Source organism: Coffea arabica, chromosome 5e (genome assembly GCF_036785885.1).
Source record: "Coffea arabica cultivar ET-39 chromosome 5e, Coffea Arabica ET-39 HiFi, whole genome shotgun sequence".
NCBI lineage: Eukaryota > Viridiplantae > Streptophyta > Magnoliopsida > Gentianales > Rubiaceae > Coffea > Coffea arabica.
The window spans coordinates 42,552,111-42,566,590 of record NC_092318.1 but is presented as its reverse complement, the minus strand read 5'-3'; the positions used below and the strand labels follow the sequence as shown (position 1 = coordinate 42,566,590).

Sequence of the window (14,480 nt, the reverse complement as noted above, 5' to 3'; positions counted from 1 at the left end):
GATATTTTGCATAATACTCCTCTATTTCGCTCTTGTTATTTTTCCATCACTATCAGTAAGTTTTTCTTGGCTTTTTTTTTAATTCCATTATTTGTTTTATTAAATAGTCTCTGCTTACAATTTTCTAGAGTGACCATAAATTTTGATTAAATTTGCAATGCAGTTTTGTTGCAATTCTAGAGAGATTCAAGTGTTCATCTTTTGAGTACTTTTTGTTGCAATTATAGCAATATATATATATATATATATATATATATATATTTGCTATTCACTCAAGCAGCACTGTGAAATTATAGGCTCTGTATTGAGTTTTTTCACGTTTTGCATCAATATGAATTTGGGTTCAATTATAAATGATGAGTAAGGGTTCAATTATAAATGATGAGGAAGACTTGTTACTTGCATAGGAGTTGTTTATGAATAGGATATTATAAAAAAAAATATGTCTATGAGCTATTGGAAATCGACTTAAGTACTAGAAAACTTTTACACAAGATCATAATAGTAATTTAGCTTGTAATATTTTAATAGGTATATAAAATTTAAACCATACTTAAATGCATGTTCTTTGTGTCTAATTTATGGCCAGAATATTAGATTAACATTTTTCTGAGTTTCCACAGAATGAAAGGTTATCAACTTGACTTCAGGAATCCTTAATTAGTTAAGAGCGTATTTTGTTTCATGTTCCTATCTCCTACTTAATGCTATAAATAGACTGTAACTATACTATATATCATCTCATGTTCTTGTTAATATATATTTGTTTCTAGATTGTGCAAATGGAAAATAAGGTTGGTAATCAAGTTTGAATATAAAACATTAAACTAAAAGAATTACAATATAAGGAAAAACATGATAAAAAAACTCAAAACCAAATCAATGTGATATGAAAACAATAGATAAATAAATTAAAGAGATTGAAGAAGTAGTCAAGCTTCTCAACTAATTAGAGAGAAGAAAACTAGGCCTAACAAAATCAATGAGAATATATAAGGTTGACTAGTGAGAATAATGTTAGTATTTGAATAAATATTGGTCCGGTCTGCGGCTGAAAAACCACTCGCAAGGTCGTGGGATCGAACCTCACCTAACGCCTGGGTGCGGTTGGGGTGGCGCTGTACTCCAGGCGCAGGGGATTAGTCGGACCGCCTTCGGGTCTTGACCCGGACACCCCTGTGTTGACAAAAAAAAAAAAAAAGAATAAATATTGGTCCGGCAAGAAGATTTTAGCTCTGGGAGTATCGGTAGTATCGCCAACCAACGTCACCTAACAAAAGAAGAAGAAAAGCCGACTGTCTAGAAATTGCTGAGTTATTGCAGCAATAATTGAATGAACACTTATACCTTCATTGAATCAGCCTTTAATGTTCAAAGATGAGAAAGGTGAGCAAATTCATTTCACCAAAAATTAAAGCATCAATAACTTGCACATAATGCAAAAAACATACATCTAGAAATGTTTCTATGGATGGAATCCAATTTGTATTATATATTTTTGCATCAATTATTGTTTCCCAAGGCTTGATGCTCTATGGTTAATTTATTCCTCTTTTGTGACAATTTTTCATGAAAATTCGTTGGTTTGTTGGAGAAGTTCAGAACTTGGTTAATTGAATGACAATGGAAAGAAATAATCGCTAATTGTGACATATCGCAAAATCAATTGAATATCAATGGATTGGGTTAAGGAAAAGAGGAGTGTTATCCATTTGTAACTAACACCTCGATTGGAAATTGACATGAAAAGCCTAAATTCGTTACAGGCTTCTGGTTAGAATCAATTTTGATGTTTACATTGAGGGCCAACAGGCTTTTGAAAGCACTCCAAATCCCTCAAAAAAAAAGGGTAAAAAAAAAAAACCCATGTGGTAAATCTAATACACAGAAAAGCTTCTCGTGGTTTCAAAATATATAACATGACACGCCGTACTTTGAACTAAATTGTAAAGGTGACGGAATCTGTTAAACTTAACGGAAATGGACAAAATGACTAAAATGCCCTGATATAATTAAGCAAAAGACAGCTCAAAAAAATCATTTGTTTTATTCTCTAGATAGAGAGAATTGAGGGTTAAGGGGTAGAATAAGTATATTTGTTAAAAATTAGGTATAAAATTTTTTTTTTTAGGTTCCAATAAGCCATTTCTCGTTAAGTTTAACGGATTCTGTCACCTTTACAATTTAGTTCAAAATACGAGGTGTCATGTTGTATATTTTGAAACCATGAGTGACTTTTCTATATATTAGATTTATCATAGGGGACTTTTTTATATTTTACCCAAAAAAAAAAAAAACACTCCAAAGTCCATCAATCAAAGAATAACTCTTTTGATTTAAATCACAAATCAAGACGAAGGTGGACATGAAGAGAAACGAAAACAAAGACCAAGTTTTGGAACTTTACCTTTCTATGATACTAAGCATATTCTTAAACTTTTTCATGTCCAAGGATAAGGAAACCATATTTGTGGAAGCCAAGCCAAGACCTTGGAAAAGACATGGAGGCCACAAAACCCTTTACATTCCTACTACCCGACTCCAACACCATATTTACCACCCCCACCCCCCTACCCACAAAATTTTTGAACAAAATTTCATCAAAATTAATTTTGGACACACCATTCCCATGAGGATGCCATTACATGGAAGAATCTGCATTAGTTTAGACACAGTTGTCAATTAGTCAACCTGCATTTGCTTCATGATACTTTGTGGAGGAACTCAAATATAATCACTAAATTCATCTCTCTCTGTGTTGGGTACTGGGGTGAAGTGTACCCTTGACAAGATGATTGTGGAGAACAACATGGGAATTCACTTTTACCAAAAAAAAAAAAAATTAGCAATTCATAGTGCTGATTGGACTACTTTCAAATTAGATTATCTAGATTAATTACATGCACATTTTTTTCAAACTAAATACAAGGAGGAAATTGTGGGCTATTTTACAAAGATGAAGATGTACAACTTTCACAGGATGGTATAAGGGTTACTCTAAAACCTTTTATTTAGTCATTGATGTCCAATTAAGGATAGATGAGCCACTTATATGTTCAAATTGGATTATAAATTATTTGAGATAATTTTGAGAAAAAAATACTGTAACACTTTTTTGATATGATGTATATGAGATAAAAAGATGATTGAAAAATGTATTGATGATGCAAGCAAATCAGTGTATGTAAATAAGGTGTAAATAAAGTATAATAACTTACAATCCAAACATACATATAAAGGAGCTTTAGTTCAAAAGTAGCAGTATTGACACTTAACGTGTTCTTCAATCTGTACTAGAGAACATAATAACATTTTAGAGCATTTACTAATTGCATATATTTAGTTTTGTTAATGGAAACAAAAAGGCATAAGATATTTTCTATTTCAAAGTGTAAGAATCAAAAGTAAAACATCCCATAAGTTATAAAAAAGAAAGCCTTTTTTCCCCTATAATATATATTAAGAATGAATAGCAAGATAAGACATTGGTTTCTTAAAGTACAATAATTACTTTTTTTAAAAAAAAGAGTCCAATATGTAAATTTCACCCTCTTCCTTTCAAAATCAAAAAATTACATCCTCTCGCGTATTGCCAGTCCACAACACTTTCTTTTCCAATTCTAAAAGACTTGTTTAATTTTTGTACATATGCAAATATGCCCCAAAAAAATTCTATATTACTCCATTTTCGAAGAATTCAATTAAAATCCAAAACGCTGATATCCTTGTACACATTGCATCAATACTTGTACCTCTGAAAATAAAAAAGAAACAAAAAGAGAAGAAATTGTCATTTGTCCTTAATCCTTTTTCCACAATATAAAATATACTTTCCCGCCGCGGAGACGAAGTAGCCTTTCTTTGCTCTCTTTTTCTCACTCTTCCCCACACACTGACATACTCACACGGTAGAAAGACAAGAAAACACGCACACGACTGTTGAGTGACCCCTTTCCCCCTTCTTCTTCAAAGTCAAGAAAACCCAAATTTTCGTTGTAATTTGGAAAACCCAGAAAATCCCTAATCCTACTTTTCATTTTCCTTCTTGTTTTAGGGATGAATCTCCGTTCTCGAGCTTCAAAAGGTACCGTTCCAAGAACCCTGCTGTTTATTGGTTGCTGACTTGCTGTTTGTCCTTCTTTATTTCCTTATCTACTACTCTTTGCTTGATCATTTGGTTCATTAAAATCGAAATGGGATGTCTTTTTTTTAGCTTTCATATTTCTGGGTTTTTTGAGGAAATAGATTTATAGATGCTATTGTTGTTTTTTGAATTCTTCTTCAAAAGACGTGTCCTTTTTTTTTTCTGGGCTGAATTTTGATTATGATGTGGATGCAGGAAAAGATATTGTTCAATATATAGAGAGCTCTGATGATGATGAACAAGGCCGTACAGATTCTTCGGATTCTGACATTTATATAATAAGTGATTGTGAAGGTACAAATATGCACACACAGATAGTTTATATTACTTCAATAAAAATTGATTTTTGCAAATATGAATGCCAGGATGAAAGATTTATTGATTTGTCTCTTTTGGATTGTTTAATTATATTTAATATTAATTCGACTAAATATATAATGACGAAGGCCAAGCACAAGGACCTCTAGTTTTTGCCCTTTTGATACTTTGGCCAATTTTGTAGTGGAATGCACACGGTTGTAATGAGAAACATGGAGTACATTTTTTTTTTGCCTATTTTCCTGTTTGAAAGTTTAATTACGTTAATAATCACTGCTGCAGTAATGCCTGTAAAAGCTAATGCTTTGGTGTCATGAAACTGTGAGTTTTAGTTTTTGCCCTTTTGATACTTTGGCCAATTTTGTAGTGGAATGCACACGGTTGTAATGAGAAACATGGAGTACATTTTTTTTTTGCCTATTTTCCTGTTTGAAAGTTTAATTATGTTAATAATCACTGCTGTAGTAATGCATGTAAAAGCTAATGCTTTGGTGTCATGAAACTGTGAGTTTTACTATGGAAAAATTTGGCAATTGGTAAGTAAATTGTCGGATAATAACTGAGATGGTGAGTTAGATTAACTCTTAAAATGTCGGAGGTACATTACATTGTGGGGATTTTGCACGCGCATGTCTTTGTATCTTTGTGTGCGTGTGTATAGGGTTGTAAACTTTGGCGGTTTCTTAGTAGTATGAGAAAAGCTGTAGCTTGAGATAGAGCTTTTGTGGAGTTAAGTGTATGTGTACGAAAATGTAAATAAGTTTTGCTGGGACGAGTCTGTTATCCTATTAAGAATACTATCTTAATTAGTGAAAGCCACATGGATTACCTTGTGGCTCTAGCTGTGCTGAGCTGTCTAAAGTTCATGAAAAGCTTCTTGTCTAAATCTCTGACCCAAGGAATAGGAATAAACCCTTTTTGGGTGCTTATAATAGTTTTTGAGGTTGTTATTGCATGAATGGCAGTTTGTTCCATCATCAATTGCAGTTTCAATTTGCTTCTTCACTATACGAGTGTGAACTGCTTTTTTCTTTTTCTTGGTTCGCTTTATCACAAGTTGGACATTTTCAAGTTGGAAAAGATTTTATGATTTGGTTAGGAAATTTCAGCATTAATTAGTGTTGAATGGTATATTCTTGGCACGGTTACCATAATTTGCTTTCATGAATCAGATTTAAAGATATAGTCAGTCTTATACGTTGGTGTCCTCTGCTTTTGGTGGGGTATGAGTCATTTGGGAAACATTAATTAAGAAAATCTGGACTAGATTAGCTTGCCTGCTTGTGCTGACTTGTTCAATTATTTGCAAGTCGTATTTTTGCCGTGTTTATCCATCAAAGATGGTTTTTATATTAGTAATGGCAGCTTGAATTTTCTGTATTGTCTATGGACTAGCATTTTCTTGGTATGATCAGCATGAGTTGAATACATGGTCACATTTGAAAGTATCTTCATGCTTTTGATTTAAATCACATAGAAGGTACAGGATGACAATCCGGGAGAATTACTTCTTATTAGTCAGACTAGTTGTTAATTTCTAGCACTTTTGTGTAACTGATTTGGGTATGCAGATGAAGTATGTATGCACATGTTGGATGAGCATGAGGGAAAGGATATTCCAGACATAAATCTTGAACCAACTTTTGAGATTTCTGATGATGATATCCAGGATAATGTGTCAAAGAGGAGGAAAGTGGGGCCTGTGAAAATGAGGGGAAGGCGGAGGAACAAGAACTTGGATGTGGTCCTTGTAAGTGTTGACAGAGATAGAGAGTGCAATCAGATGGATACTGTTTTTGAGGATATAGCTGATCAATCTGAGAAGAAAAGTTTGAAAAGGAAGAGTAAAGGGCATAAGAGGCCAATATTAGTGTGGGAAGCATTGCAACATGAAATTGAGAGATGGATTAAGGAGAATGAAGCTAATGATGTTGACTTGAGTAACCAGAATGAAATTTTGGCAGAAACTGTTGAGCCACCTGCCAATTTGATTATACCACTGCTCAGGTACCAGAAAGAGTGGTTAGCTTGGGCACTAAAGCAAGAGGAGTCCACCACAAGAGGAGGCATTCTTGCCGATGAAATGGGGATGGGAAAGACAGCCCAAGCAATTGCACTAGTTGTGGCTAAACAGGAGATCCAAAAGGCAATCAGTGAACCCAGTTTAGTAGCATCTGCTCCCAGTTCCTCCAGCACATTTCCAGCAGTCAAAGGCACTCTTGTAATATGTCCATTGGTGGCAGTGGTTCAATGGGTAAGTGAAATTGACCGTTTCACCACAAAAGGTAGCAATAAGGTTCTTGTTTATCATGGATCACACAGGGGAAGGAATATTGACCAGTTTTCCGAATATGATTTTGTTATTACCACCTATTCCATAGTAGAGGCTGAGTACCGGAGAAATGTGATGCCACCTAAACACAAATGCCAGTGGTGTGGAAAGTTACTTTATGAGCACAAGATGTCTGTTCACCTGAAGTATTTTTGTGGGCCTGATGCAATCAAAACGGCTAAGCTGTCAAAGCAACAGAGAAAGAAGTCAAATTCAAAAACAACAACCTCGAAGCAGAACTTAGAGTTTGATGAAGATGACGCCTTTGATTCGAATGGTGATATGCAAAAGCGAGGTCGTAAGAAGGGTGCAAAGACTTCGAATGGGATCGGGGGGTCAGGAAATGCTTTCGCTTATGGTATTCCAGCGGATATTGGAGAGTCATCTTCTACAAAGAAATCTATCTTGCATTCTGTGAAATGGGAGCGCATCATTCTGGATGAGGTAACCGTTTTGAGTCTGATGTTATGTACATATCTATACAGTATCAGAGGCGTCAAAACACAATGAGTTTGTTTGGATAAGAGTTTATTTGGATGATTTATTTGAGATATTTACTGTAGCACTTTTTGTGATGTGATGTATGTGAGATAAAAAGGTGATTGGGAAGATAAAAAGGTGATTGGAATTTGTGAAAACAAATTTTGCAAACCAAATTATCTTTGTCCAAACAAACTCAATGTTTTTTCTTTTTTTGTTTTTTAATTCATTCTCTTTTCAAATATTCAAACTTTTTTGTCATTTTTCATAGGATCCTATTCATGTTACGGAACAAACTGGTAATGTTGTTAACCATGTGCTCTGTGCTAATAAAAAAACTTCACATCTATGATTTTTAATTATTGGTTTGTGTGTATGTTGACTTCTTATTTTGAGAATAATTATGACCTCATGTTTTGACGATTGCTGTATTTGTTGCTGGGACTTTCAGATTGTTTTGGTTTTGTCACTTATGGCAATTTGCAGTCTGGGGTGAACCCAATAATAAGTTCTTTAGTGAAATTGCATTATTTTTATTAGCATTTTGAAATCTGTTCGTAGATATGTGTTTCAAGTGCAACTGATTAATATTAGAAAGATTTACTTCTCAGTGGTTCATTATATTTTGAAATAGGCTCATTACATAAAAGATCGACGCTCTAGTACTACAAGAGCGGTGTTTGCTTTACAATCTTTGTACAAATGGGCACTCAGTGGTACTCCACTCCAGAATCGTGTTGGTGAACTCTACTCCCTTGTAAGTGTATTTGCAAATTGTAAGATTTTTTTTTCCACAAAAAGCAATTGGTTTGTTTTAGACCTATTATTCATTGACTTTGTTTTCCTTAATACAAGGTACGCTTCTTGGAGATAGTTCCTTACTCTTATTACTACTGCAAGGACTGTGATTGCCGATCACTTGACTACAGGTATTCTCTAACCTTGTTTAGACCCTCTACATTTACCGTCAAATAAAATAGTGAAAAGACACATTTTGCATGCATACAACTAGAGACAACTTCACTTGTCAAACAAAATCTGTCCTCCACTTTTTCATTACAGCTAAATTGCTGTACAATATGGTTGAAACTCTTACACATGTTTACGAGTGAAGGCAAGATTAGGAGTTGACTGATTAATGATTATCTGGAGTGAGTTGTAAACTAGTATAATCCATACAAATGCACTTGATTTTGTTCCAATATGCACCAAAAAAAAAAAAACAATTTATAAAAGATAAAGTTGTTTATGATAGGCAGAGGATTTGGTGTTCATGCGGCCTTGGCACTTTAGTAGCTTTGAAATTGCAAGCTTTCATGTCTTCTTTGTCATTGTATGTGGGGTTGTTCACTGGATTTTAATAGGATTATAATTGACTTATGCACCTACTGATTTATAATTTTTAACAGAATATGCTTGTTATTATTTGTAGAAAGCAGATTATAACTGTACTGTGATTGATGTTGCATCATGGTGGCATTGTAATTTTTTTTGGCTGTTAGAACATTTTAATTATTTGTGTTTTATAACTGATATTCTTCAAAGAATAATTTTTTGACTTGCAGCACCTCAACTGATTGTCCACACTGCCCCCATAAATCTGTCAGGCACTTTTGCTGGTGGAACAGAGTATGCAATTCAGTTCATCTTTTTCATTTTTGTATTTTTCTTTTTGCTTTTTTACTGGGGCTTGAGTGGTATCTTTTACTGAAGTTATCTGGTAATGAAATGTTGTCCTCGTAGCATGTTGCTTCTCCAATAAAATATGCTGGAAATCTTGGGGAAGGGAGAAAAGCAATGCTGTTGCTGAAGCATAGGATTTTAAAAAGCATAGTGTTAAGACGTACTAAAAAAGGCAGGGCTGCTGATCTGGCACTTCCCCCTAGGATTGTAAGTTCAATGTGCCTCTGATGACTATATGCAATCTCTAAATGCGTTTAGATTTCTGTTGAAGTTTTTACTCTATGTCCTTTCTTTGTTGTAACACATTTTCCTTTTCTTATCTGTGACACATTTCAGGTTACCCTGAGGCGGGATGAACTTGATATCAAAGAAGAAGATTATTATACATCACTATATAATGAAAGTCAGGCACAATTTAATACGTATGTGTTTTAATGCGTCTCTCTTTTATGGTTTAGGTTTGACAATATTATTATTCTGAGTGTATACTGGGAGCAGTTGCTTGTTATATGGCTATATTGTTGATTTGACACAATTGTTTTCTTATATTTGTTGGTTGATTTTCAAAGATTATCCTCTGAACAGAGCATTTGATTATTATTGTTACTTTTGGTTGGGTTACCTTTCTTTCATGTGCAGATATATTGAAGCAAATACTCTGATGAATAACTATGCCCACATATTTGATCTTCTCACACGCCTGCGGCAGGTTAATTAAAACTTTAGTAATTTTGACTTTCTATGACTTTGATACCCATTATTCCCACTTTCTGGACTTTCTTTTCTTTTCTTTTGCTTGCCTTACATGGTTGTTCCATGGTTTATTGGTTATTTTTGTGTCTAAATGCATATACCAGTGCACTGGTTGTATCATTTGAAATGCCTTCTTCTGGCTATTACTCTCTCTCTCCTCTCTCTCTCTCGTTCCGATGATTGAGATATTGTAATTTATATCTGATTGTTAGCCGTGATAATTTGGTTTTACCTGTTGCTCAGCAGCTGAATGTTTTTTTTCCGTTCTTTTGTTCAGCAAGCAGCTGGATGCTATTAATCTTTGACTTATGAGTTCATTTTATAAGAATCTATGTGTTTCTTAAGATTACATGCGATCCATTTGACAACGCCAAATTATGATAGTATTTCAATTTGCTGCTCTTTGCCTAATCTAAGTCCATCATGTGAACCTAGAGTTTATTTTTACCAAGGCTTTGTTTCCAATTTGCTTCATTTCTTCTAGTGATGGCTTTGGATAGTTCTGCTAATGCGTAATGCCATTGGCTTTGCTGAATATTTATGTATACATTATTTGGACTTAAGTAGGAATTGACAAGTTGGTAGATGCATCTCATGAATTTTCTAAGGTACTACCAAGTATATCCCTGGTAATGTATATCCACTTATATTGTGCTGCCTTAGATTAGGACGGTTGAGATATAGATTCAAGATTTTTCAGTTTTTCAGGAAAAAATTTGTTCCACTGTCTGATGAATTTCGGTTTGTGATTGTAGGCTGTTGATCATCCTTACCTTGTGGTGTACTCTAGCACAGCTGCTGGAAGAGGTGGAAGCATAAGGAATGCTCCCAGTGGTGAAGTATGTGGCTTATGTCATGAGAATGCTGAAGATGCTGTGGTGGGTATATTATTTGCTTATATCCCTTGCTACTCACTGATCTTTTTCATCCGGTCCAGATTTGCTTTTTCTTGACAACCATGCAAGGGAGTTGGAACTCTTGAAGTTCAGCTCAAGACAGAAGATTTAGGTTTTGCAATAAAAGAAAAAGGAGATATTTGAACTTGCAAGTAGAACTTAGAGAAAAGCCCTCTCTTGGCGGTTAATTAGTAGATATTCCTTGCCACTTTTGCAACTGGAAAAGGGACTTAGTGTTTGCAGAGCTGAAAAAGCCCCATATGTAAGCTCTCTGTAATTGATGTAAAAGGTGGGATGCAGGTGGAATGCTAATAAGTGAGATTGTCATGGATTGTCTAGCCTACCAAGAGTGCTGATTGTTGAATAGAGAATGTGAAGTTTTAAGCACTTGTGAAGCCTAATTTTGCTTCAAATCACAAAAAATTGATGGAGTTTTTGTTCTGAGCTATAGCTTTATTCTTTGATGATCGTGAATTATGGCCTACATATTCGGTTGATTAGTTTTTAGAGGGTTAAGATGGTCAGCAGATTAATCAGTTAAGTTGTTGGTTTTCATTGTTTCAGGTGACTTCATGCACTCATGTATTTTGCAAGTCTTGTTTAATTGATTTCTCCGCTAGCATGGGACAGATATCATGCCCATCTTGTGCAAAACTGCTTACTGTGGACTTCACAGGAAACAAGGAAAATGAGGATCAGATGCCTAAAACAACTATTAAAGGATTTAGGCCATCAAGTATTCTTAATAGAATCCGGCTGGATGATTTCCAGACAAGCACAAAAATAGATGCTTTGGTAAACCTCCTATTATGATTTTGTTGTTTTCATTCAATATCTGTTCATCTTCTCATTCTTTTTACGCTCATCGGCAGAGTTCCGTTGGTTTTGCTTGTAACTGGTTATGCTCAGTTGTGCATTAAAATTTAAATTAGGCTGAGGTTTATGCCTTTCAATTTCTATAGCCTTGAAAGGTTAGAGAATCATGCTCTAAATTTTTGTTTTTCCACAATAAATGCACAGCAACAGCATTTGCTCTCAGTGGCTTGCATGTCTTGGAAATATGTGAAAAGGGATCAAAGCAGAAATATAAAATGTTAGACAAGCAGGCTTTTTCTGTATTTTACAACAAACTACTTGTGGATCTAATTTTCTTTATTCTCATTTTTTGATGTCAGAGGGAAGAAATCAGATTTATGGTTGAAAGGGATGGGTCTGCAAAGGGAATTGTTTTTAGCCAATTCACGTCATTTTTAGATCTGATACATTACTCCCTCCAGAAGGTGAAGTGTCTTGTGCTTGTTTGTTGATTTATATTCTGTCAAGCAGTGAAACTCAAGAAATGGCAGGTACCCTTTTGCAGTCTGGGGTTAGTTGTGTTCAATTAGTTGGATCAATGTCTATGGCTGCAAGAGATGCAGCTATAAAAAAATTTACTGAAGATCCTGATTGCAGAATATTTTTAATGAGTCTCAAAGCAGGAGGTGTTGCACTCAACCTCACTGTGGCATCTCATGTAAGTCACCGTTTCTTGTTCCTGATGAGACTGCTGTATCACTCTCCTGGACTAGGTCATTAAAAGTTTTCCAGTGCTTGATTACTGTTAGGATACTGACCTTTAAATACATGCAAACCGGGTCCTGTATCTTTCCTTCCTTCCTTGGTTCTAAATAATACCAATAGTATTGAATTAGCTGCTGGTATGATGAATTGCTAATTCATGTCGGCCAGCTTGTGGAATTTTACAGCTTATGCACAATCTTGTGAGAAATCGTGGTGGCAGGATAAACATGAGAGGCAAGTTAGGAAGAAATAAGGGAGAAATATCTGGGTGAGTATGATTTCTCAAGTGTAGAACGAACTCAGGTGTTAGGAAGGGAGAAGAGGGGTTTCCTTTTCTTCTTAATTACTTTGGAATTTAATTCGTTTGAAAAGGAATAGAGGAAGAAACTAGTGCTGCATTCCTGGCCTCAGAACACTAATTTTTGGGTCAGTGGATATCAGCAATAACTTGCTGTTTATGTGTTCATAGCTAGGTTACCTGTAGATAGGGCTTTTTTTAACATAAAAATTTGTTGAGAAGAATATGGAAATGAATCACTCCCAAACAAGCACTACTTTACGCGGTGAGGGAGTAAATATTCATCTTCGTGCTTACTCCTTAGTGGCACATGAGGCTTACCGCTTAGTGGCACATGAGGCTTACCTTGAGAAGCTCAACATTTTTTGGTTAGATCTATATGTACCCATTTCAGCTTCCTTTGTGTCTATGGATGCATTACTGTTTTATTTACCTGGAAGTGGGAATCTGACGTAGTAGAGGTGTGACCGACACATAATGCATGAGAGAGAGAGAGAGAGAGAGGGAGAGACTTACACTCAAACATGCACCTCAATGTGCAAGATACTCTGGATTGATTGAGCTTTCTCTTGCAGCCTTCGAGCATCTGTTGTTTCATACTACGAAAGTGGGTATATTTATTCTCTCGGCGGATCAACTCCAGATTTCTAATATAGTAATGAGATACTATGCTGTGCTCACTTACACTTCTTTTGAGACTGTCATTCAACTTCATCGATGGCTTATCTTTGCCACTTTTTTTAGGTTTTTTTGATGGATCCGTGGTGGAATCCTGCAGTTGAAAGGCAAGCCCAGGATAGAATTCACCGAATAGGACAGTTTAAACCAATCAGGCCTGTTTGCTTTTCCAATACATGATACTTTTATAGTCTGCCTTAAGGTATATGGTGTTTCAACCTATTTACAGTTTAACTTGTACCCTTGCAGAATTGTGAGGTTTGTTATCAAGGATACAGTTGAGGAGAGAATCTTAAAGTTGCAAGAGAAGAAGGAACTGGTCTTTGAAGGGTAAGTTAATCTTCAATCAACCTTTGGTAAACACCTTTTTTCTTTTTTTCTTGTAATAACTGCCAAAATTTTGTAGGTGACTAAGTCTACATACCTTGTTGATCTTTTGCAGGACTGTGGGTGGCTCTTCAGAGGCTTTAGCAAAACTGACGGAGGCAGATCTCAGATTCCTGTTTCTTACTTGAGCAAAGACCACAGTTTGCAATCCATGTAATGCTTTTTGGTGGGTTTCTCCCAACTGTCTTATTTTGTAAGCATCTTAATAGACTTTGGAACTACCAAAACTCGACCGCATAGCTGCTGTTAAGTTTGTCCTTCTGGGCAACTGCTTTTAATCTATTTCTAGAACCTGGTCATACCAAGAAACCTGTCCTTTTCTTGTTTGTGATATTGGAAATTTGAACTTGAAATAGCCTGTTTGCTATTCAGCTATCGAATGTGAATGATTGTGTTTGGACAACCCTTCTGTGGCCAACCCCTACAATACTTGAGTTACCATCACCTTCAATCTTTCAGCAAAGGTTGGAGAAACACTCAACATGACAGAGGCTGATTTTGTTCAAGAAAATCCCAGATAGGTCGCTTTGCCTAAACACATTATCAGAAGCCATTGAAAGAAACATGTAGACTGCAAGAACTATAGTTTTCGGGATCAACTGCTGAACAAGCAAACCGACTTGAAAATCACAACGCAAGACTTTGTTTTACAAGAATCAACCGCAAGAACATGGAAAATAGTGATGGAATGAAACTTATTGCGGAATCCGGGGGCTGGTTTAGGTGGGGATGTTTTAGCCATTTAACCGGAATTGTCTATTGCGGCTCTATGTCAGCACACATTAATAAAACAAAAGGATTTGTTTTAGAAAATTAATTTTATTTGTCCGGAAAAGAGTGAATATTATTTATCTTTAACGAGCGTGTGTTTAGTATCTGTTAATCACTTGTCATAAAACGAGTCAATTCAAACAAAAATTTAATTAAAAACAAAGTCAAGAGATTGTAAAG

General features: G+C 35.3%; 1 protein-coding gene across 2 annotated transcripts; it reads left to right on the top strand.

The window, feature by feature from the left end:
* The first annotated feature begins 3,887 nt into the window (after window positions 1-3,887).
* On the top strand, window positions 3,888-13,932 carry LOC113688026 (DNA repair protein RAD16-like). Of its 2 annotated transcripts, XM_027205604.2 has the most exons (16): window positions 3,888-4,084; window positions 4,340-4,438; window positions 6,034-7,238; window positions 7,909-8,031; window positions 8,130-8,203; window positions 8,840-8,903; window positions 9,018-9,164; window positions 9,294-9,379; window positions 9,597-9,666; window positions 10,466-10,588; window positions 11,171-11,401; window positions 11,782-11,886; window positions 11,967-12,119; window positions 13,209-13,297; window positions 13,392-13,472; window positions 13,585-13,932. In XM_027205604.2, the coding sequence occupies exons 1-16, from the start codon at window positions 4,057-4,059 to the stop codon at window positions 13,655-13,657; spliced, it is 2,751 nt and encodes a 916-aa protein (XP_027061405.1). In that variant the 5' UTR covers window positions 3,888-4,056; the 3' UTR covers window positions 13,658-13,932. The 2 variants fall into 2 exon arrangements, with proteins under 2 accessions (XP_027061405.1, XP_071904780.1); XM_072048679.1 differs by lacking the exons at window positions 13,392-13,472; window positions 13,585-13,932 and adding an exon at window positions 13,040-13,119 and having other exon boundaries at window positions 13,209-13,275.
* Window positions 13,933-14,480: the final 548 nt, after the last annotated feature.